Source organism: Ischnura elegans, chromosome 4 (assembly GCF_921293095.1).
Source record: "Ischnura elegans chromosome 4, ioIscEleg1.1, whole genome shotgun sequence".
NCBI classification, from domain to species: Eukaryota; Metazoa; Arthropoda; class Insecta; order Odonata; family Coenagrionidae; genus Ischnura; species Ischnura elegans.
Window position 1 is genome coordinate 113808749 of NC_060249.1, and position 23605 is coordinate 113832353.

Here is a 23605-nt window from a genome sequence, read left to right on the forward strand (position 1 = left end):
TAAATGATTTGACATTAACATTGGGAGTGCAGTCAATGACGTAGCGACGAGGAAATACTGAGCGCCGCAGCGGCGCCGAAAATCCAACGACGTAACTTTTTCCATTAGAGGCCAATAAAATGTAAACTATCGACACTATGCTAACAAAATTTTATACGTAGACGAAGAAGGCAGAAAAAATAGACTACTGAAAATTTCAGAATGATCCATTGGAATGGAAAATTTTTACACCACTTTTAAAACCACGAGCGCCGCTAAGGCGCAGAGAATCCATATGAGGGTTAACATTTTCTGATAAGAAATATGATGTCAATGGCTATGGTTTTTTTGTTGCTGTTCTGAATACTGTTATTTTGAGTTGTCTTGGTTTTGCGTGTGAGTTTCTTCGATTCACTGACAATGTCTGAATCACCGTGTTGATTATCAATTACTATCGACAGTGAGAGAATGATCTTGTCCCTGTTTGGCACCTCAGTCACATAATTGCCCCAACAAGATTCTTTCACTTGTCTGAATATATTCCTTCACTAGATTTATTTGGGAACACAACTCCAATTATCATGAGATTTCCTATGCAAGGAAACAAATTACCGAGTGTACCTATTCATTGTGGATAGTTCGATAATTTAATGCCTAGGAGTAAATAATGACGTGGGTAGTATTTAAAGGCATGAGTGGGAAATTGTACAGCTCTTTTGCTTCACTTGTACTCTTATTACTGACGGCTTACTGTGATATGAGGGTAGGATATTTCTTGATATCTTTCAGTTATGAGAGATTATTTTGAGAGTTATTGCATTAATTTAGGAATGCTAATAGTTAGAAAAATCTTTAAGCTTTGTTGATCATAACAAAGCATGAGAATTTCTAAAGAATTTTGGCTCGTTATCCCTCACAAGAAATAAACATGAAATATGTGTATTTTCCACTGGTGGTAAAGGATGGCAATAATAAGTGGTAAGTTGGAATTGATGGTAGATGCAGAATTTTACTAGGATTAAAGGGACAGTCTTTTTCAAGGTGAGCCTGTATACTTCCATCGACCGATAATTATGCAATAGAGGAATAAAGAGGAAATGTAGTAAATAAACTCAGTCAATCAAACAATATCATGCAAAAGTTAAACTATGTATTTAAATTTTTACAAAATAGACAAGTTACACACAACTCTTTATTTGTAATTTTTCAAGAGTTACCTCTGGAAACCCAAGGAAGAAAATCATATTTGTGCAAAATGCCTGACACTCATTGATATTTCATTATTTGTTTTGGCTGGAAAGATTTGCATCCATTGAGGCCAGTTCACATATTAAATGATTGTTTCAATGAGGTATGTCCATTTGGACAATTTGGTATATTGCTTGCTTGAAGACAAGACTAAAAACTGAATGTTTCTGCAGAACTATTTTACCACAAAATATGGCCTAGTTCTGTCAAACCACTTTAGATATAGATATTGCTACCTTACACCCTACTTTAATAACATCAGAAATGAGCCCATACAGAGGAGCTTGCTCCGCCCCTTCATCCAACCCTGTGTCATGATGTTCCTGCTCTTCATCCCTAAATTTTTTTATCACTTCCATTAGGGCAGTGTCAGGATTAGACTCAGCAGCCAGCGTTCGTAACTGATCATTGTAATGCTCCACTATGACAGATTCAACGGCTACCGTGCATGCCATTGCTGCTTTCGGCCCAAGGAGAGCAGTACCTGATATATTAATTTGGTTAATCAACAAAAGAAAGGAGAAATTTCAAAATAAACATACATTTAAACATTTTTGATGGATACACACATTAAAAACAGGGGTGTGCAAGAAGAAGCATTTAACTCAGCTGGGATGTGAAATAAATTTCAAAATGACTTCATTGAAATCCTGTAATTTATTATATACATCCAACATCCTGAAAACAGCAACATGAAAGAAACTTATACCCTGGAAACTACAAGGACCCATACCCTGGAAAGGGACAACCTACCCAAATACGACTCAAACCTGCAACCTTCTGTTTAGTAGGTGAGGACTTAACTCCACCGCCGCTGAGGGCAGTAAATTCCACCAGACTGGGAAAATCCAGGAATTTTCCTTTTAAATTGATAATTTTAGTTATTAATCAGCCTTGCCCCACTCCTTGTCCAATGCTAGCCCACCCACACTCTCTGTCCACTACCCTTACTTGCACAGTCTGGGCCATACTCATATTATAAATGCATTGCTTTTCCCTTCAATTTATGCCTGTTTTTATTGAGAATATCCATTAACTTTACCCAGCCCACTCTATCAAATGATTTTTCAAAATTCACGTAGCAGGCACACGCATCCTGGTCATATTCAAGGTTCCTTTCTACCATGGACCTCATTATCACTATTGCATCGTGAGTTGACTTTCCTAAACCAAACTGATCTTCGCCCAAATACTTGTTTGCCCTTCCCTCCATTCTAGTTTATCCTCAGTTCCACTTTCACCATGTATCATATTAGGCTCATAGTCCGATAATCTCCACATTCTACAGCATTTTTCTTCTTTGGCACTGGAATTAAAACTGTTTTCACTATATCCTCCGGCCAATGTCCCTCCTCATAGATCCCATGTACTAGTTTGAAAAACCTTCTCTTACCATCCCTCCCTAGATTCTTCAGAAGCTCACATGGGATGTTGTCCATAACCCACTGCTTTCCTAGCCTTCATATCACGAAAGGCTCTCTTGATTCCTGGTTTTAAGATACCCAGCCCAATTTCCTCCTCTAAGTTCAATCCTTCTGGCCTTCCCTCCATCATTGAGATCCTCCCCTTATTCCTTCCATCTACTATGAACCTTGTCTTGCTCAATTGTCTCTTCAAGCCTTAATTTTTAAAGAGGCTGGCCTTCTTCTGCCGCCCAATAATAACTTAACCTTGGCATACAGTATGCTTCCCTCCCCTTCCTTTTGAAACTTTTCCATTTTCTCACCATCTTTTTCAATCCCTTGCCCTCGTAGTTTTACGCTGTAATCAGTTATTTGCCTATTCATTCTTTTGCCCAGCTCTGTGTCCATGTTCTTCCACTTCCTTCTCTCCTCCATTTCTTTTATCATTTCCTCCGTTATCCTCCTACTGTCAATATAGCCAATCGACTTCTCAGTGGCTTTGACTATTCCACGGCTTCTTTATCCTTCTGCTGTCAACATAGCCAATCCACTTCTCGGCAGCTTTGACTTTTCCAGTTTTTGTATCATTCCATCTTCTACAAACTTGTGTGTCTCGAGTTGAAGTTACATTTTTCACTTACACCAAACCAGTGTCTTCTACGACTCTGCGTTTAAGAAACTAACAATTTTCAATCTCCCAGATACTATTTTCCTATTGTTACAGGTATTCTCTCTAACAGTCCTCTTTAGAGCTTCTGCATTCCATTTTCTTACCTTTCTGATTTTCATTAAGTCTATTGAATTACACATTACATTTCATACGCACTAGGTTGCGATCTCAATCCACTGCAGGGAAGCTGTGCAAGTTTTTCACACTATTTCTAAACCTGTCTTACCATGCTATAGTCTATATGATATCTCCCTGTATCTTATGGACTTTACTATGCGTATCTTCGCTCATTACGATGATGTTTTTGTGATGAAAAACGTGTTTCTGCAAAATTGTGCTGCTCTCTCTCCCCTGTCATTTCGCATTCCTAATCCAATTTTTTACATTTTATTTCCATCCCTCCCTTACCCAACTGAGCCATTCCAGTCCCCTATCGCTACTAGATTTTTCCTACCCAGGGTTTCCCAAATTATTTCCTCCGTTATTCATTACACATCAAAATTGAGATGCACTTATTTTTTAACCCAGGCTGCGACTTTCTATTGACTTTATTGAATTAAATTTATTCTTAGAACATATTATAAAAAATTTCAAAATGCCGTAATGGATATATTCATTGTTCTCCATCAATACTAAGTAATGATAATCTAAAGTCACTGAATTGGTGTAAATGCTTTCAATTAGATACATCTTGAAACTGCATAATTACCTGCTCCTAAAACAAAACCTGCTACATTCCAAATGGGTATCATAGCTGTTGGCCTCACGCGCCTCTCTTGAATTATCTTCTCAAAAGTTGCCCTGTGCACTTTTTCTTGGTCCCACATGTGTTGTATGAGAGGACCATAACTTGATTTTCCTATTCAGTAAGAAAAATACAGTTACAGTCATAAATTCTAATTCCTTGTGACCAGACTTAATAATAATAATAATAATTTTTTATTTGTCCAAGGATTTGTTGCAAATGAACAAATATAGGACAAGTCATAATTGTAGAGGAAAAAAAGAAGAAAATACAATGCTAAATTATTAAACATATATACATAATATAAGCAGAGGGCATGTCAATGTTTGGACAACAGAAATTCTTTTATGGAGTAAAACAGGTGTTCCTGCAGAAACTTTTTCAGTTTTTCCTTGAAAATTGATGTCTTTTTTTCAAGCTTAATCTCATGTGGTAACCTGTTAAATATCTCTAAACCCATTGAGTTGGGTCCATGGGCAGTGTTACAAGTTCTAATGTAATGTTTGTGAAGATCTTTACATGCCCTTGTAAAGTGACTATGGTAGCTGTCATTAGTCACAAACTGACAGAAATTATTTCTTTATATACACAGATACAACATAAATATACACACAAGGTATAGGCAATATACACAGTTTCTTAAATATCGGAAGACAGGGTGCATCATGGTGAGCACCTACAATAAGCCGTACCACACGTTTTTGAATTTTAAATATCACATTAGCATGAGGAGAGGAATGCCATAGCTTAATAGTCATAAATGACTCAGTGAAATAAATAAGTGCTGTGAAACAAATTTGGAGTAATTTCAAAAGAAAAATGATATTGTGTGAGAGTTTGATTTAAAAATTTGAGATTGCAATTCAAGTAAGAGAATTATACAATGAACAACAGTTACGGAGAAAATATTAATGAAAAGCACTTTCCAGAAACAACATAAAGCAATTTACTTATAGGGCAATCGATTCCATATGCGAAAAAGAATCTGAATATATTTTAGCCTAACAGAAAGTGAACTAGCAGCCACGACGATCGTATGTTGATATTTTCCTCACTTTTAGGCTAAAACTCTGATTCAAAAGAAACTAATACAATGTACCTAGAAAGAGCTATCAGTATACAATTAGAATCTCTTAATCTCAAACCAACTTAGCTCTATTCCAGCTTAAAACTACCCTAATAGCCAAATATATCTGACTTAACGCAGGCATCCCAACAGAAAATTCCAAGCAAATAATATCAATCATGGCCTATAGTTTAGCAACTTAACACGTTGCGTACCGGGGTATTTTAATTCCTAAGAACGCTGAGATTGGAAATATGTGCCTATTAGGGCGTAATACCTTTGGTTTAAACATGATTAAAAAGCTAATTTTTAGAATACAACTTTATCCAATCAAACGTTATGATGCATCAATTCATTATGAATAACGAACAACAACTGAAAATACTAACGAATACGTGTTGTACGCTTTAAAATTGTTTAGGTTGACGCGCCTAAATGACGAGAATCTTCGTCATCCGTCTGGAACGTTCGGGAAAAAAATGACGAGAATTCTCGCCGTTCGTACGCAACGTGTTAATTTACAGATGACCAGGAATTAACATGTGTTGCCTTCTATCCCCAATACTAGCAGAAATCTTTGTGGAAACACTCACAATTAAGTTTTGCACACGCACAATGGAACAGGAACCCCATCAACCACCTATACCGCTGGTTCTATTTTATCAAAAATCTCCTCTTAAAAAATGGCACCCCCAAAAATCCTTCCAATCAACTATCAATGCAAAACACAACACCTTACTGTCCTGGTATAAAGTTGAGATGCCAGGGTTTGAAGTAAAAGCCTAATCCATTGTACTAAAATAAACTGGAAATGAATAAGTATTTATCTCTACATTTCTTCAGGATCATTAAAGATTCATCCTTACATGTACATTATTATGGATATGTTTTGTACGGAAAAAGGAACAGTCTGACAGTTGCAAAGCAGTAGCTCCCCTTTAAACATTACTTTCTCAAGAAGTTTTCCACTCTACAATTTTACTCTGCATACTGAAAGTAGCGAAAGTGATCTACAAAGATGGCATCACTGCCAAGAAACTGTTTCTTCCACTCTGAAAATACTGCGGAGAAGTAGGAGCCCTCTCAGTTGTAAGAGAAGGCTCCCCTCCGTTATGGTAAGGGCGGAGTAATACATATTTAAGGGCCCCTCAGTGTTTGGGATAGTGTAAGCTACCCTTGAAGGTATGAGAGTAAAATCTCAAAAGAACCCTGGCCGTCATTAGTGATATTCAAGCAGAAAAATTTTCTTCCTTAATTCACTGCACAGAGTTTTCAGACGTTCCCGCAAGAGTTGGGGTAAAATTTACTCTATTCTATCACATTAAAAAATTTTGGAAGCATGAATTTGCAGGATGGAGAACTCTAGCCAACATATGAATGGACCTAAAAAAATGTCTTCGTATCATCTCATTTTTGAACTATCAGCCTTTCACACAACAATGCACAGATAAAAATATGCCAAAGAAACCATTACCCTGAAAAGTAGATCCATCCACACCCTATCGGATGATGCTTGTGTAAAAATAAAGGGAAAAATCCTGATCGAAAACCAAAACCACAACACTATGTGCCCCAAATATAAATTCCTGATGAACTTATATTTTTCCCCTATGGTAGCTATTAGCATTTTACAAAATTGCCTCATGGACTTCATAAACTCAATATGGTCTTATTAAATTGTATTTAACACTTTGAGTGCTGGCTGCTAAATTTAAAGCCCTACTGAAAAATCCAGCCATTTTTACTATATTCGTAATTTTTTTCAAAACATTAGCATCAAAATATATTTATATCGATGTGCATTTCAATAAAAATGGACTTTGCTCTTCTTTATGAATGAGTTGAATAACATTTATTGCTAATTTTTAAGTATATAATTTAACAATGAAAACCTACTGTTTTTGAAAAATAAAAAAGTTGCAACATATGATGTACCACCATAACATGCATAATAATTTTTTTCAATACGCTCAATTTGAACTATTTAAAGCATGGAAATCATAAAAAAACATTGTTCCAAGCAAAGCATTAAAAATCCTGGATGACAAAAAGGGTCAATGCACCCTCAAGGAACGGTCCATTGGCCCAAGACATAAAGTGAACTCTTTTTCCATCGAGCAGTTGATTTTTGAAAAAAACAGAACCACTACGCAGTAAACTGGAAAAGTACCACGGGCGAAATATTACGGCTTCACGCATACAAAGCCAATTTAATGGAAAGACGTAATATTACGTCCATGGCAATCCTCAGAAGGATTAGCAGGACGTAATATTACGCCCATGGCACGCAAAGTGTTAAGTTTTTACCCAGGACAGCCATCTGTCCAGCATAAATGCGATCGGCTCCCAGCTCTCCAGCATGGTCAACTCGGATCATCTGTTCTACTTCTTTTGAAACTCTGCTGTCTTTTCTTGTTAGCTCAGCGTCACTGCTAGCTTGGGCTAAGCTTGGCATGCCACATGACAGTGATCTTTTGGCCCCATGGTTTATCACTCGATGGCAGTTCCTTGCCCTGGAAACCAGCATCGCATTTGGCTGAAAAATAAATGTTTATACAGATTTGTGGAAATACAATTAGTGATATGCAGCAGTACATACTAGTGCAAAACATTATGGTTAAGGTTTTATGTTATGATTCTCAATGCTTATTTTAAGATTATTTTACATTTCTGGAACATTTGACTTGTGTTTTATGGTAAACTCTGCTGCCTTTCGATGAGAAATGATGAGTGGAAAATTCTGCCTTGAACCACAAATAATTTTTGTTATTTTCCCTCAGGTATATGTGCTGAAAAATGTCTAAATGGAGGAAAATGCATACAGAAAGATACATGCGACTGTCCAAAAGGTTATTATGGTCTTCGATGTGAATTTTGTAAGTAAATAATTTCATTTTCTGCTAATGTGCTCTGCTTTATTTTCTATTTCCTCGTGAATGAGTTATTCTTATGAATTGAATTAAAAGTCTGTGGGACCAGTAGGGAAGATTAGAGTTAAGGACTCGAAAAGTTTATTTCACACTTTCATATTCATTTGAAAGATAGCATTGTCCCTGTCTTAATAGGAACTTAATGTAGATTATTATTCGACCATATCTCATTATCCACAGTCACTGCAGGATTAATTTCATAAATGTCATCCATCAGGGATACCGACTTACAAAAAATATTGGGGGGGCCCTAACCGGGGATCTTGCCCCGGGAAATTTTATAAGTTTTGAGTTTAAGTTTTTTAAGCATTTTAGAAGAGTCACATGATTAACATTAGAACCCTGATTTCATTAAACCAGTGTAAAGTACAATAAGTTTTATCATTTTATTCAGTATGCAGTTCCACCTTGCCAAACACAGTTGAACTCTTGATAATTTTGGTTTCATTTCTCCTTTAATCCTTATAGTGCCAGCGGGCTGATCCATCGGCCCAGGGGGTGTATGCAAAGAGTGACAAGGGCTGATGTATTGACCGTGCTTTTTTACACTCACGACTTATATTTTTTTAGCTTGTAGCTTTTGTTACAACTTTTTAGTATTTGTCATGCTTTAACATACCCTCAAGTATTGAGAGCGAATAAAAAAAATAATTCCTGAAAATGGACTAAAAGGGTTAGGAAATAATTCTTTAAAAAGTCAAGAACCAGGAAGGAAATAGCTTCATATTGCGTTATTGAGATGAAAAAGTTATGTTTGACTCAAGTTACTTTATTGATTTATAAGAATTATTTCATGTAAAGACAAACAAACTGTATGGACTAACTTCCAAATTGCAGATGTTTTTCCTTACTTCAAAGACACAAAATCACTTCCTTTTTGAATTTTAGGGCATTTATTAAGATTTTACTTGAGCCATCAATAATATTATATCAAGTCTGATACTAATGAAGGAAAAGGGTCTGCAAGCAAATTTTCAGGTTTAGATCCAACTTATAATTTAAATATCTTTCATCACCATAATATTTAGCATATCAATTGAGGTTATACGCATGAATGTTTGTTAATGCATGCATTTGGCAACCTCACTGGATTCATTATTATGCTGGCGGTCATGGGTGTCAGTTACAGTCTTTGTTAATTATGTATTTAGTGTTGCTATCATTCTGATCCCTCTGGTAATGTGGGAGCAATTGTAATAAATTCTGTCAGTCAAATGGTATTAAATTGCTAACAGGAATTTCATCTCTGGGTCAAATTTTCTTTTTTTGTCTTTTGTGTCGAGGAAACACCTTTCCGATTGAAGTTTTATCTTGAATGTGTTTCCCTTTTGCAGCTAAGTGCATCATCCCATGCCTGAATGGAGGAAGGTGTAGGGGTGCCAATAAATGCCGCTGCCCATCAGCATTTGGCGGTGATCATTGTGAAATCATGCGTAATCCACGTGTGAATGGAGCTAGTGGTCTCCCCACTAGACGTCAGCATTCATTGATGTCATCTTCTTCAGCTGAGGTGCCCAAGTTGGTGGGAGGGAAGGGGAAGGGTCGATGCCCGAGGCACTGTGGGATGCATGGTACCTGCCAGCCAGATTTGGGGATCTGCTCATGTGAACCAGGATGGTTTGGGAAGATGTGCCGTCGTCGGGGTGCGTTACATCATTTCCCCAATTTCTTTCCTCCGTGATGTGTAATACCAATCCGCTCATTTTAAATGGCTAACCAAATGCTTTTGTCCTGGGTTCTGCTCTGCAGCCAAGGGGATTAAAATATGGGAAGCTTTTATCCCTGCTACATTTGAAACCTTTTTGCTTTCTAACTCCTTAAGCAATGACGTGAATGCTTTGAGTGTTACCACTCCAAAGGAATGACAACATGTACTTGTTCATTTGAGAGTCAGCGCAGGTTGTAACTTCCAAGTCGCGTGAGTAGATGTCGTGAGGTTAAATTAAGCTGAAATTTTGGAGGTTACTGATGAACTTTTGCTGATGTTGTTAAGTCAGTTGGTACAACATAAAGAACATCAATAATGATTAACGTGCTCTAACATCACACATCTTTTAGAAAGATTTTTGATAATGCAGTTTCTTTCTTAATAAGTTACATAAATCCAGTAAATGACATTCAGAAAGTCTTGGTTTGCTACTTCTCTTTAATATTCATAAATTGAATTCATGTTAAGGATACATGAAGAAGTGAATTCATGGTAAGAGCAATAGTCCATTAGGTGTTCTGTAGATATTGATTTTTCTCTTTAGAAATGAATGAATTCACTTATCAACTGTACATCAGATCAATATTTCATTGTCAATTGGTTTGTACATGACATGGGGTCATTTCTGATATCTAATTCAAAGTTATAACATGAAGATATAACTTATGGAAAATGTCATTAACTTGACTGGATATATGTGGGTGTGTTTTTCTTCACTTTGTTGTTTATTTCACACTTTCATATTCATTTGAAAGACAGCATTGTCCCTGTCTTAATGGGAACTTAATATAGATAATCATTCAACCATATCTCATTATCCACAGTCACTTCAGGATTCATTTTATTAATGTCAGCCATTCAGTTGCTACCAAGTTTGGGGAGGAAAAGTTCCTAATAATTCTCATTACCTGTTTTTGGTAATTTTAATATTGTCTACTTTTCCATCAATTGTTTTAAATTAATGGGCATTTCTCATTTTATCCACGGTCCCCTTTAACGTAATTTCACAGGATTTTGTGTCTTAAATAACCTTCCATCAAATGAATGTGCAACACCGGAAAATTGCACACACATCAATTACATATTCCTATTATGCAATTGAGGTTAATTACAAATGATTAGTTAATAAAGCTCTTAATTATGTTACTTTACATTAATTTTAAAATTAGGAACCTTAATAAGAATTCATTTATTGGGGAAGACTTGTTGCTTTTAGTTGCCATTACCTGGGAAATATATCCATTAGCGACACTATGAGTGTTGTGATTTGTGTTTGGTGTGTAATAATGTTTCATGTGCCTTATCTATTGCATAGTCATACCTTACATTATGTACACTCTCTCTCATGTTCGAGTCTAAAAAGTCAATGGTACCAAATCAGTGATTTGACCAATCAATCATTAGTTCATATGGCCGCCTTGTAAGTCGTGTTAATAAAAAAAGGATACTGAATTCCTGAAAGTGATTTTGATACAGTTTTCAGCTAAAGGCATGCTGTGAGAACTTTTTTCCAAGCAAACAAAATTTGCTGACACAGCACTACTTAAAATGCATTGTCTTGGTGCTCTCAATGACAGACATGTCTTTCAACCAAAACACCTCGCATTCCTGGAATATTTTTGGATTATTGTAATGTTGTTTCCAAATTTGTACCACACAGTGGACTAACAATTTTATTTTTTTCACTTGTTGAAATGTAAATATGAAATGTGGGAATAAATGCATGCTGTCAAGCATTATAGTCTATTAATATTTGTTGAACACCTAACATTTCCTTTTAATAATGCTTAAACTAGTTAATTTGCTGGTTATCATCCCTAAATCCTTATATGCTTCAGTTGTAATTTAACAACTTTGAATTTAGTTGTATATGCTGCCTTCACCCTGGGAATTTATTATAGTGATTGTCTGTAGAAACTATTTAATTGACTAACAAGAAAAAATAGGCATTTTCTACCCATAAATAGTCATTTGCTATGAAATTCTACAGCAAATGGGCCACTCTCGGGCAGGGAGGAGATTTTCATCGATGCTACGACTAATTATGAAAGGAAATATGTAATGATGAGGTGAGTCCAAATTTCATTGAATTAGAAAGTACAAATTTGATTGATAGTTTAAAAGTGACACAAAAAAATTGCAAAACCCGTAAAAAATTATATTGGAAAGGCATAAACAAATGCAAAATTAAATTTTTAGGGATCTAATTTGGATTCAGCCACTGATAGTCAAAAGAATTAGAATCCCTTTATAATAAAATAATAATAAATTTGAACCTTGCTGTATAATAATAATAATCCATTCCTCAGGAACAATTGAAAATTGAATTCTATAGTATGCTGAATTGGCATTATTTCTGCTAGAGGAAACAGTTAAAAGAGCATCATCACATGTAAATGTTGCTACGTTAAATTTGCGTACCATTAAAAAAAAATACATTTTTAGAAAACCTAAGCTAGCAAGGCATTTAAAATTTTCTATAATGTGAATGTTGAACCCTTTGATGCTTAAACATTGAGTATGGGAAAAAATAATTTCCTTTGTGTTGCTTTAATTTCATTTTTCTGATTTAGTGTTGATTTTCAAATCAGTGAGCAGTACTAATTAATATGAATAATAAACTGCAACATTAATTCAGGAAAATAGGTAATGTAATATTGAAAGGAGCTCAAATTATGGTGAGTTTGCAGTTCACAGCAAGAGAAAATGCCTCATAAAAATCCATGATAATTTAAGTGTTAACACACTTTTTCTAATTATGTCAATTTAATGGGTTAAAGTCTCAAATTTCAAATTAATGCTAAGAAAACATGTAGATGGCAAGAAATGAAATGATACTGATTTTGGTTTTAGAGACCAGCATTTCTTTTGGCCCAAAAATATCTAGAATTACTGTACTTCTTCAAATATAGTCCTCCCCCTCCCCCTAATTTGGAGGCCTGAGTTATGGGAAAAAAAAAAAATACTTGAATATAGTCCCCTCTTTACTTTTTCCATGGGCATTTTTGGAAAAAAAGGGGGAACTATATTCAGATAAATACGGTATCATATACCTCTTGTAAGGGAATATATGCTCAACATTCGAGGGCTATAATGCTAATCTGGTTCATGCCAATGGCCTGTGTTGAAAATACACCAGGGGAATATTAGCTTTGGATGGATATGAGAATATAAAATAAAAGCCTGTGTCAGAAAAAAACTTAAAGGTTAACTAGATTATAAGGAGTATGTATAGAGAATAAATTGGTACAATTCAAGAAATTAAAGGCAAGCATTATAAGCAAATGACAAATTATAAAATAAACATTATGGTTTAAGATGAAAATAGTAAGTGAGAGAAGAATCTCTGCAGAGTATTAATATTGAGATTTACAAATAATTACTTAAATGAGACACACACAAAAAAATTAAGAGACTATTTTAAATGCTGGACAATATTATCCTACCCATATATGCAACTAGCGCAACTTTCGAGTGTTGCACGCTGCATATACGACTAGGAGATTTACTATATAATATTTTCTTTTTGCTTCTACATACTGTTAGAAAGTCAACAAACTAAATGGCCGTACAATTTGTATACTCCAGAACACACTATAGGAGTTTTCATTACAGCATTACCACACCATTCTTTCCACAATTCCTTCAATATTTTCGCCAAAGTAAGCCAGAATTTTACCCCGAATTTACTGTGAGAGGTACTGTTGAGAAAAATCTTTAAATTCATATGGATCGTTCCTCCTTTAAATTCATTTGGGTCAATTCACTGTACACCTGTGGTGTAGCCAGGAATTTCCATTCGGGGGGTCCAAAACTAGGGGGTGGGATATAATTGTTAAAAACAGGGCACTAAGTATGTAATGGGTTTTAAACTAATTTTAACACTTTACATAATCGAAAAAACTTCATTTTATAAGAAAAATCTTTAAATTTCATGATTTTTCAACATTTTGTTCAATTTTATGAAAGAAAATAAATGTTTCTATACAGTGAGTCCTCGTTTAACGTCACCTACCGTTCCTGAAAAATGTGACGATAAACGAAATGACGTTAATCGAAGCATAATATCCCATAAAAACAATGTAAAAATTGAATATCGGTTCCTAGACCTCACAATTCCTATGCGAAAAAATTTTAGCGTATCATATCTGGGGCATTTTTTACGATGGGAATGCCAAACTATGGCATAAATACGAGTTCCTGTCTTCATCGACGACAATAGCAGCAGTGACATAAATCCTTCTCCATTTTTGTATCTTCCCGCATTTGCTTTTCGGCTTCGCTATAGTGCGGTCCAATGAATGCTACCAGACGCTACAGACCGGGGATCCGGTGCTCCGGTCCATAGGCCCTACCCTCGCTACGAGAATTTCTTTTCGGACCGGTCAGGAGCGAAATCAAAATGGCGCAAATGAGCGAGGGCGGGCAAACTGGAATTATGAAATCGAAGAGATGGTTTTAATTGCGAATTGAGGTGGGCGGGCGTCGCCTGGGCATCATCATCGCTGAAACATCGTCGCAGTAACAGGAACCAAAATTATTGTGAACATTGTTTTCTTGGACATTGTCGTGGCAATGTCTCTGATGCTAAAATTTGCCAAAACCGTAATCGCAATTAACAATATACACACCGTTTTACACTTTGAATAGACTGACCGTATTACCGCCCACGAAACAAACAACCTGTAACGCCTGCCACTTCGCCTTTTTTCTCGCGCGAAATTTAAAATACGTGACGTTATCGCGAAGCGAAGGGGCGATAAACGAATCACGGTCGTAAAATTTTCGTGACGTTATCGCGAAATGACGTTAAACGGGGTGACGTAGAACGAGGACTCACTGTATTTCGGGGGGAGTCTGGACTCCTCGGACCACCCTCCCTCCCCATCACCCTGGCTACGCCACTGCCATACGCTTGTCATTTTAAGTATCAGATTTTGATATATTTTTCTGTGTAGGTATATATCCACCTCAAACTGAAAACCCCAAAACTGTTATGCAAAAAAAACTTCTTGTACCTCATATGTAAGAGTATTTCAGGTTTTTTAGCATTTTTGCCAAAATTACATGATGTGAATCATATAACGCCTTCTATTTCACCACCAAAATCGTCGTAGAGCTATTATTTATGGCATGTTTTCAACCTCAGACTATTTCAAAGACACTGGATGTGTAAATAAAATTATAAAATGGCATTTCTTTTAATTGCTATGTTTAAATGTCTAAAAAATAATAACTAACTTTTCTCAAATCGGAATTGACCATAAATGTTATTTTATCATCTAGAGAGATACCTTCCGTGTAATAAAAAAAAATTAGTGGCAACTTATAAATGGATTTTTTTAATTTTAAACATTTTTTTTTTCTCCTGCATTCTGGTCCATCCATAATGAAAACATACTGTAGGGTTATAATACAAGCCTTTAGATGTGATAATTGCTCCAGACCAGAGTAATATGACCTATCAATGCTGCCAATATTGGTTATCAATATACGTAATTAATAATATGCTCTTGACAAACCTTATGCGAGAGCTGTACCTACTGAACGTTTAGATCAGACAATCAGCAAGAAAGAACTTATTTTCCAATTTATTCATGCCATAATGGTTAAATAATAATTATTTATGGCTATTCAGAGATAATACATCATTCAAACATCGTTTAAAGTGATCCCAGAGTACAAAGCATTTGTTTTATATCTAGATGCAATCCGATGTCTTCATGAGAACAGAACTTTTTTTGAGCAATAGAAAACATGCTTCTGTACATTTTGATTGATAATATACCATACATCATGAACAGAATGTTATTGCAGGTTTCAAAGTGCATATATCATGCTTACATTAATTTTAGTTTCCCGCGTAACTTGCAATGCTAGTATAGATATAACAATTTTGTGATTTTTTGTTCATCTAAATATTATTATGATTGCATAGATATTTAAATGGTAGTAACAGAACAAAGAGATTTCCATGTCATCATATATAACATATTTTTTATTTAGACATTACTTTTTACTATTAAAATCTCGACTTCACAGATTTACAGCTGGATTTTTCAGACTAACCTCTAACTTGACATTTAGTTTGGAGCTGGGTGAATGCAATGCTGATGCTTTATTAATAATAATTATTACAAGAAACAAAAATAATTTCAGATTTCACAAAATCCTCTTTTATAAATACTACAAACCGATAAGGCGGAGTCCGTAGACTCATGGAAAGTGTTTGCTTTATTATGATATGTATCTTTGAATTACATATTCTCAGTATCTTTGTTCCCTAAAACTATCCCAAAAAGTTATAATTTTGTGTAGCCTATGGAGCTTGGCATAATTCACCTCTAGCACTAGAAAAGGAAAGTCTCTAAAATGATTATTGCAGATTATTTTTAATTAACAAAACCCTGAGTTAAATGTAGAAATTCCAAGATGCAAAATGAACTATGTATAAAGACAATCGATATCTCATATCTACAATTGTTGGTGAATCTGACTTCAGGACTGACATAAGGTTTGCTAAGAATTTATAGAAAGAGAATTCAAAATAATAACCTCTCAAACAGTGGACCAATGTGCATGCCCACAAGAAACTCTTCAGAAACTAACATATGAGGTTTACAGTACACACAAAACATCAAATGTTGTTCAGTGCAAGATTTTTCGGAGCAAAAATTAGAAAATACTTGGAGTTTACTACAATAAAAATTACATATTTATCAGATATGGACATATTTTTTGGTCAACTCTTCTTTGAATAACTTCCCGAAATCTGGCAAAATATGTAATGAATTTGAGAGGTACTCGAGCGGAAATTATACTCGATGAATTATGTAAAACCAATGGTAGAATCTAAAATGAAATACTACCAAAATTACTGCATAAATAACTAGAAATCGCTGTATGGAAACATGTTGAACTTAAGGAATTTGCTTTCTTTCTTTCATTACGCATTTTCTCTTTCCACCATGATATTATGGTTGTGGTAATATTGTCATCCATTGCAGATGATTTTCATATTAACCAGCCATAAAAATGCTACAAGGAATTTTATTTTTAGAATTGTAAGGTAGATGTGTCTACATTATAAAATCAAAGTTTTGGCCAATTCTGATGTGGAATATGTGAGTTAGATAGATTTTTAAAATCTAAATATAACAATATTAGCCAATGCTGTTAAATGCATTTTTCACTGAACAAGTGTCTTAAAAATTGTCATTGTTTTAAAATAAACCATAAATAATAGCTCTACAATATTTAGTGGTTAATTATAACATTCAAGGCACGTGATTTTGGCAGAAATGCAAAATAAATTGAAATATGCATAAAAGGAACATTTTTTTCCCATAATGGTCTCGGGGTTTTATGCTTGTGGTGGATACATGCTTTTTTCTCTCTTTCAAGTCTACCACGAGCAATTGACCCTTTCACAAGCCGAAACGTCAAATTTCCGAGGAAATGCCATTTGCTGATGTAGCAGCTCAGTTTTTTCCACATTTTTTACTAACAAGGGGTGTGTCACAAAACTGGGTCTCAGATTTCGATCAAACTTTGTAGTGTTGTAGCCCATCGGGAGCTGTCCACGAATCACCCCCATATGGGGTTATATAGAACCAATAGTTTAAACAAAAAATGTGGTTATACATTTAAACGCCTAATATATTCCTTAACACTAGAACCCCTGAACTTTCCAACCCCACCAAAACCGTGGCATGGGACTTTTTTGTCCCATTGAAAAAATACGTTGATCCTGTCATGTTTAAGTATAATTGACGTTTTTTTGTGGTTTGTGTGAACAAACACGTGTTTAGGTAATGTTTAATGTGCTGTAAGGCGAAGCGTGTTGGTTGCAAGCTCAGACCTGCAGACGCGCCGGGCAGAGGTGACGCGGCCGGCTCAGCGTGAGTAGGCGGCCGGCGCAGTGCACAGATTATTCCCTTCTGCGCTTCTAACTGGTAGAATAACGATATCTGTGCATCGATCCCCTTCGTAATAAACTGTTATTATGCTAAATACAAAATAAGTGTACAAAAAAAACTGAAATTGTATGTATTCCCCATATGGGACAAAAAAGTCTCATCCCACGGTTCTAGGTAAATCGTTGTTTTTCTCGCGAACCAAACATCGTACAATATTTTCGATATGACCATTCGAAAGAGCATAATAAATGAGTACAAGTCAGTAAATTTGAAGGGGATCAAACCACTAGTACATGAATGGCAAACATTTGCAAAGGGCGATGGGACAAAAAAGTCCCGTCCGCTGTTCTAGTGTTAAGAAACAGGCCTCAACCAAGACTAAATGTAGCCAAGCAGTTGCCCTGCATGACTCATGACCGGAGAATGTAGGATCGATTCTTGGGTTCTACACTTTTTTCATAATTTGTTTTTGCTTTTCATTTCAAGGAAGCTTCCTATTCATCATAATTTACATGATTTTCACGAAAAATTTTGTTTTCCTGCATGGAAATCTTTTTGTGCAATGCGGCAGTGTCTGCTGTTTTTCCATTATTTTCCTACCTTCTTATCGCCTATTTTCGTTAATGTTATTTCAGTTTCGCAAAACGAAGCATTTTCGCAACGCACGTGTTTGACCCTTTTTTAATTATTATATCAACTTAATTTTAATTAAAAACCACAATCAAATATAATTACTCAAGGAAGCGTTAATATATTCCACCACTTGTGGATGCACAATTCCTATTAGTGAAGACCTACCCACACTGGAAGCTAAAAACCTCAAAACTTGCGAACAATTCAAAAGACATTAAGTAACACTTTCGTTGCCCATCTGTTGCGATAGGGTGCTAGTGTAAAAAGTCTCGTAAATATTTTTGGAAAAGAACAGTTGAAATCTGAAGAAAGCAAGCCAGGGAGGGAAATGTGTCTTCTTACGGAGTTCCCGGTGGTCATCCATCTTTTCAGCGAGCAGTCGCTCAACTGTTTACAAACCATCTGAAACTAGAGTCTCCCCAGAAGCATTTTGTTGGTAAATTTTGCTTTTACCTTTCCCCAAAACAAAATTAACAATTCTTATGAGTATAACATTATAGCTTCGTGGGTATCATTCTCCTTTACTAATACAAATAGTGCTGAAATTTCACGTAAAAAAGTAATTCAATTCAAAAAATTAGGCTTGAATTGGAAGAATATGAGTCCATATTGCAACGTAAAAGGAAACCAAATGCATGTGCAAAAAAATGCTATTGGTGCAGGAGAGCCTATTGATACAGAATGGCTGCCAAGCGGTAGATGGAAAAGACCATTTCATTCTGTGCGAACCAAAAAATGCAAAATATGGGCCCCTGAATGGAAGTGTACTGAGTTCAACGCTCTCAAAACATTCTCCAATTGCTTTTGAAACCAGACCACAAACAAAACATCTGCACATCCAAACAAATGATAGGAATTGCTTAGAATATGGTCACCTGATGAGAATAGTTGATTTTCTAGGCTGTCCAAACAGATAAGAAATAAAAGAGAGAAAGCGGAGAAACATCAAGATACCATTTTTCTAAGAGAAAAAAATCCCAATAAAAGGAAGCTGTTCTTATGCAAGTTTTTAAAAAGGCATACAATCGACTTTGAGGGTGTGTTTTCACTTTCAAGATGCTATTACTCCACTAAGGCAAATATTATTTTTAGAGACATTGGCGAAGTGGTTCACCGAATCAAAGGGCATTCACTAACAAGGGGAGACCACGAAACTTGCTCCGCCTTTTTCAATGCCGTATTTTTTATGGCCTTTGGAATGACGAACACATCCCTGAACTAGTAGTGGTTCCGTTGAATGGGTCTTAGTTTGGCTGTAATTAATTAATTTTCATGCGTTACTTTTCACAAGCCGTATATAGTTCCATGATATCTCACCACCCAGCAGACAGGTCAGGTGGGGTGGTGGTAGCGTTTAAGGCTACCACCCAGGGGACCAGGGTTTGGGGCTTCGTGATGGCTGTATATTTTCTTGTCTTCATTATGACTCATACCATACTCTCCCCTTGTAAGTAAAACTTTAGTGATATCATTCTTGATAACTATTAAAGCCTTTGATATTGTATGATGGGGAATTTTGGTAAAATTACCACATAAATTTTTTTTTTGTTAGGACTGGTGATGTGCAACTTATTATGTGAGAATTGAAACCACTGCAGTGAGAGTATATTGAACTCATTCCAAGGACTTGCATGATTTTCTTTGCCCTAACCATCTAAGAATAACATTTACACTGATAAGTGAAATTTGCCATGAAAATATCATTTGGCTTAGCCAGGATCTCCCAATGGCCAGTCAGGTGTGCCATTGGTGAAACCACAAAGTCAACTTTCCTCCAAGGGAAATTTCAGACTAGGTTTTCCAAACACGATGTTTCAAGGAATTTCCTGTTTTTGACGCTGAAACTTGACTAAAGAAAAGCTAAATTAGCTATTTTGACAAGGAAAATAACATATCAATAGTGAAGTAAAATCTGATGCTTTCCCGGCGAATGCATTCGAAAAAGGCTATTTGGGCTTCCAGCCGGGTGGTCTCTTTCCATTCTGCGGACATTTCGGAACACGATTTGGTTCCATCCTCAGGGCTAATGGTGAGTGGATGAAGTTTGCCAGCTTATCTAGTCTTCATCGGTTGGAAGGTCTGACCTGATTTTCCAGGAGGCAGCCAATCTTATTTTCCTAAGTGCTGGTTTCCATACATTACTTAGTGAATACCCGGCGTCACAGTTGAGGGTGTTACTTGTCAGCTGGATCTCGATGAATTCCTTAATCAATATTTCCCAGAATTTATTCTCACGGCATAGCATTTGAACACGGCACTGAATGGAGAGAGACCACCTGGCTGGAAGCCTGAATAGCCTTTTTCGAGTATTAATAGTATTTTTAGATTCCAAAGAAATCAAATTGCTCAACTGAATTAATGTTGCTAAGACAACTTCATAAAAGTTAGAAAAAAAGGCAACAAAAAACCATGACCTGAATGGATGTAAACGTTCTATGTAGGCGAGAGAACGGTATTTGAAGCTTAATCACACATGCTCCTCATGATAACTGCATGCCTTTGGTGGTAGGGTAGATGCTTAAGCCCATAAATGCTTATAGTGCCTAGAAGCAAAATATTCCTGCTGCATGTATAAAGTAAACCAACATTCTTTTTAATCACTTTTACGGTCAGTATGCCCCTACTGTTTTTTTTACATAGTTAATGACGAGCCTGTTTTGGAAATCCAAATTTTGCAAAGAAATGAAGACAGGAGAGAAAATCCAAAATATGTCTTCGCAAGAGCAACTTCCATATTAATCCTCTAATTGTATTCAAGACTGGAAGGCACAAGTCTTCTGCATGCTGCTATACAGCTGAGTAACAAAGTAACGCCTAAGGGCACATACAGGGGAAGTGAATGCTCAGGTAGCCACCTCTACAGCTGTGGATTTTCCACTGAATACGGCCACTACAAAGCTCAGAGTGAGCAGCCAGTCATTTATTGGAGTGGTCTTTTCAGTCCCTACTTGATTGAGTGCTCTTCTCTGATAGGCAGGAGTTTAAACATTAGTTCTATGAGGCCAATGGATACCAGATGTTTGAAAATCCCCTACATGGCACTCAATCAACTTTTTCCATTCAGGTAGGCGAATATGCTAAATAGTGGTCCACTCCCATTGAGGTTCCGAGCTCTGAGCGCTCACTGAAGTCTAAGAGTATTTCCCATTTGACACATACAATGTGAGACTCTAGTTAAGACCTTAACCCAAAATGGGGTACTAAGTTTTAGGTTTTAAACTAATTTTAAACACTTGTCATAGTTGAAAAAACTTCATTTGTTAAAGAAATATTTTGTAAATTCATGATTTTTCAATACTTTGTTTCCTTTTATGAAGAAAAATTATCGAGTTTTTATATTTCAGGGGGGGGTGGACCCCCCCCCCTCTCCTGGCTACACCACTGGCCACTTTACTGGTGGGGATATCCTTGAAAATATACTTTATTACTGTAATTGTTGGATTTCCGTTGCCTATATTAAATTAAATACCAATATAAGTGCAGGGAAATGACTAGTTTACACTCGTAAAATTTTATTTTCTGCCCAGCTGGTTGTAGAAAGTAAACGTGGTGATTGATGATAATTATTCCCTATGGGAAAAGATATTAGAGTCATAACTTCATGAAGCCTACCCATGAAATAAGAAAAAAAGGTTTACACTGTGGGTTCTGTAGTTTATTTTAATGTATTTACAGGTTATGACAAAAAATTTCACCACATAGAAAGCATTGATCCTTACGGGATTGTCAATGTTTTGATCAAAGTGGTCGTGGCTAATCCTACCCAAGCACCCCCATTCCTGCCTCACTTCGGTCCACGCTCGGAACCAGAGGTGCCCCCTCCAGTATATTACAACCTCCTTGTATAAATCAGACTGGCCACAAGGAAGAAAAGAGTTTCTAGGATATACAGAACAGAGATACCAACAATTTAATGAAGGAAAATCGCTATCAATTGATGTAGTTGATATGACACAATAGACAAAACACTCTGTGAGTTGCCTCTACTGCGAACTAGTCGGAGAGTTCAACATTTCTCAAAGCACGTGCCATTCCTTCAACACATGGGTTATCATTATAGCTTTTCAAAATAGTCCTCTTTTAATTGACTAAATTTAAAATTAAAAGATTGCTTCATTATGCACGATATCTTATTACCAATAGAAATTGATAATTTGTGTTGATGTGGCCACCTCATATCTTCCCTTCATTATATCTGCAGAGGTAATGAATGAATGTAAAAGGCATTTCACGTAGGTATTGAGTAGCAGAGAATGCTAATTTCCCACTCATCAGAGAAAAATTCTTACCACTCGAAAAAATATTGAATTATTAGCCGAGAGTTGGGATTACATGTATGTCACAACGCAATTAAGACCCAGGAATTATCTATGCAAATCATATTACCATGATATCTATGGTCAGGTAACATTTATAATTTGAAATTTAGGAAGTTGAGGTAATGAGGACATGAAATTTATGAATTAGGCAGTCTAAGTAACATTTACAAGTAGATGTCTCAACAATTATATTTGTTATTAGTAAGCTAACAGATTATTTTGGAAAACAGAATCCATTAACATGACCATGGTAAGTAGTAAGAACGAGGAATTATTCAATGTGTGTGAATAATTTCACAGCTGTGAATTGCTGACATTACGTCATTTCATTTCCATTCATGCATGAACTAAGATCAACCAACATTTATTGTACTCCTTTACCTCAAGATGTTAATTACGTTTCTTTAATATAATTCACAGATATTGCGAGGAACCACAAACGCAAGAAGGGGCCAAATTTAAGAAGCCATCTGAACGAAACGGCTTTGTAGAAAGAAGAAACCTGAATTTTGTGGTGATAACTGTCGCAGTTCCTTTGTGAAGAGAAACCAATAAATTATCAAACCAATGTGTGATGTTGACTGACTTGATTGAAATTATTTAAAATGCAATAAATAAGTGGATACACAATTAGCTTATATAAACGATGACAATTTTGTGTGTGATGGTATTCATGTCACACTAGGAAAGTGTAGCAAGACATTACCGTAAAAATCATCGGTTAAATTTTCCATATCTCCATTATTGAAGCTGCATAGAACATAATATTTAACTTGATGACTTACCAAATAATTCCCGATGGCGATAAACAGAAGACCCCACAATAACGTAGATTATAATTGCTTCAATTGACTACTAGATGTCAGCTCTGTTCTGTGTTTGGCGTGGGGAGAAAAATATGTGGAGAGAAGTATTGATTACTGCCCATAGTGGCGATGGAACGAGTTAAGGAGGTAAGTTAGGAATTGATAATGAAGATTCAGGG

The 23605-nt window shown here is 35.9% G+C and overlaps 3 protein-coding genes across 4 annotated transcripts in view; 2 read left to right on the plus strand and 1 right to left on the minus strand.

The window, feature by feature from the left end:
* The window catches only part of LOC124157907 (protein shifted-like), a 33238-nt gene extending 10050 nt beyond the window's left edge, over positions 1-23188 (plus strand). For both annotated transcript variants that reach the window (XM_046532987.1, XM_046532988.1), the window contains exons 6-8: positions 7892-7987; positions 9376-9684; positions 23041-23188. In XM_046532987.1, the coding sequence (XP_046388943.1) occupies positions 7892-7987; positions 9376-9684; positions 23041-23111 (476 nt within the window). In that variant the 3' untranslated portion in view covers positions 23112-23188. The remainder of the gene's footprint in view (positions 1-7891; positions 7988-9375; positions 9685-23040) is intronic.
* On the minus strand, positions 1115-23494 carry LOC124157908 (5-demethoxyubiquinone hydroxylase, mitochondrial). The gene is made up of 4 exons (XM_046532990.1): positions 23406-23494; positions 7419-7647; positions 4010-4159; positions 1115-1711 (listed from the first exon to the last, which is right to left on the minus strand). The coding sequence occupies exons 2-4, from the start codon at positions 7636-7638 to the stop codon at positions 1434-1436; spliced, it is 648 nt and encodes a 215-aa protein (XP_046388946.1). The 5' UTR covers positions 7639-7647; positions 23406-23494; the 3' UTR covers positions 1115-1433.
* LOC124157905 (DNA-binding protein P3A2-like) overlaps positions 23487-23605 on the plus strand; it is a 48654-nt gene continuing 48535 nt past the window's right edge. Inside the window, exon 1 of the mRNA XM_046532982.1 lies at positions 23487-23573. The gene's annotated coding sequence lies outside the window, so the exon portion shown is untranslated. The remainder of the gene's footprint in view (positions 23574-23605) is intronic.

Excerpts from the sequence above, each read along its gene's own strand:
- LOC124157908 (XM_046532990.1), bottom strand. The coding sequence starts at position 7,638 with ATGCTGGTTTCCAGGGCAAGGAACTGCCATCGAGTGATAAACCATGGG. Across the intron at positions 4,160-7,418 it reads TGGACAGATGGCTGTCCTGG|GAAAATCAAGTTATGGTCCT; the intron begins GTAAAAACTTAA and ends CTTACTGAATAG. Across the intron at positions 1,712-4,009 it reads AGGTTTTGTTTTAGGAGCAG|GTACTGCTCTCCTTGGGCCG; the intron begins GTAATTATGCAG and ends TTAATATATCAG.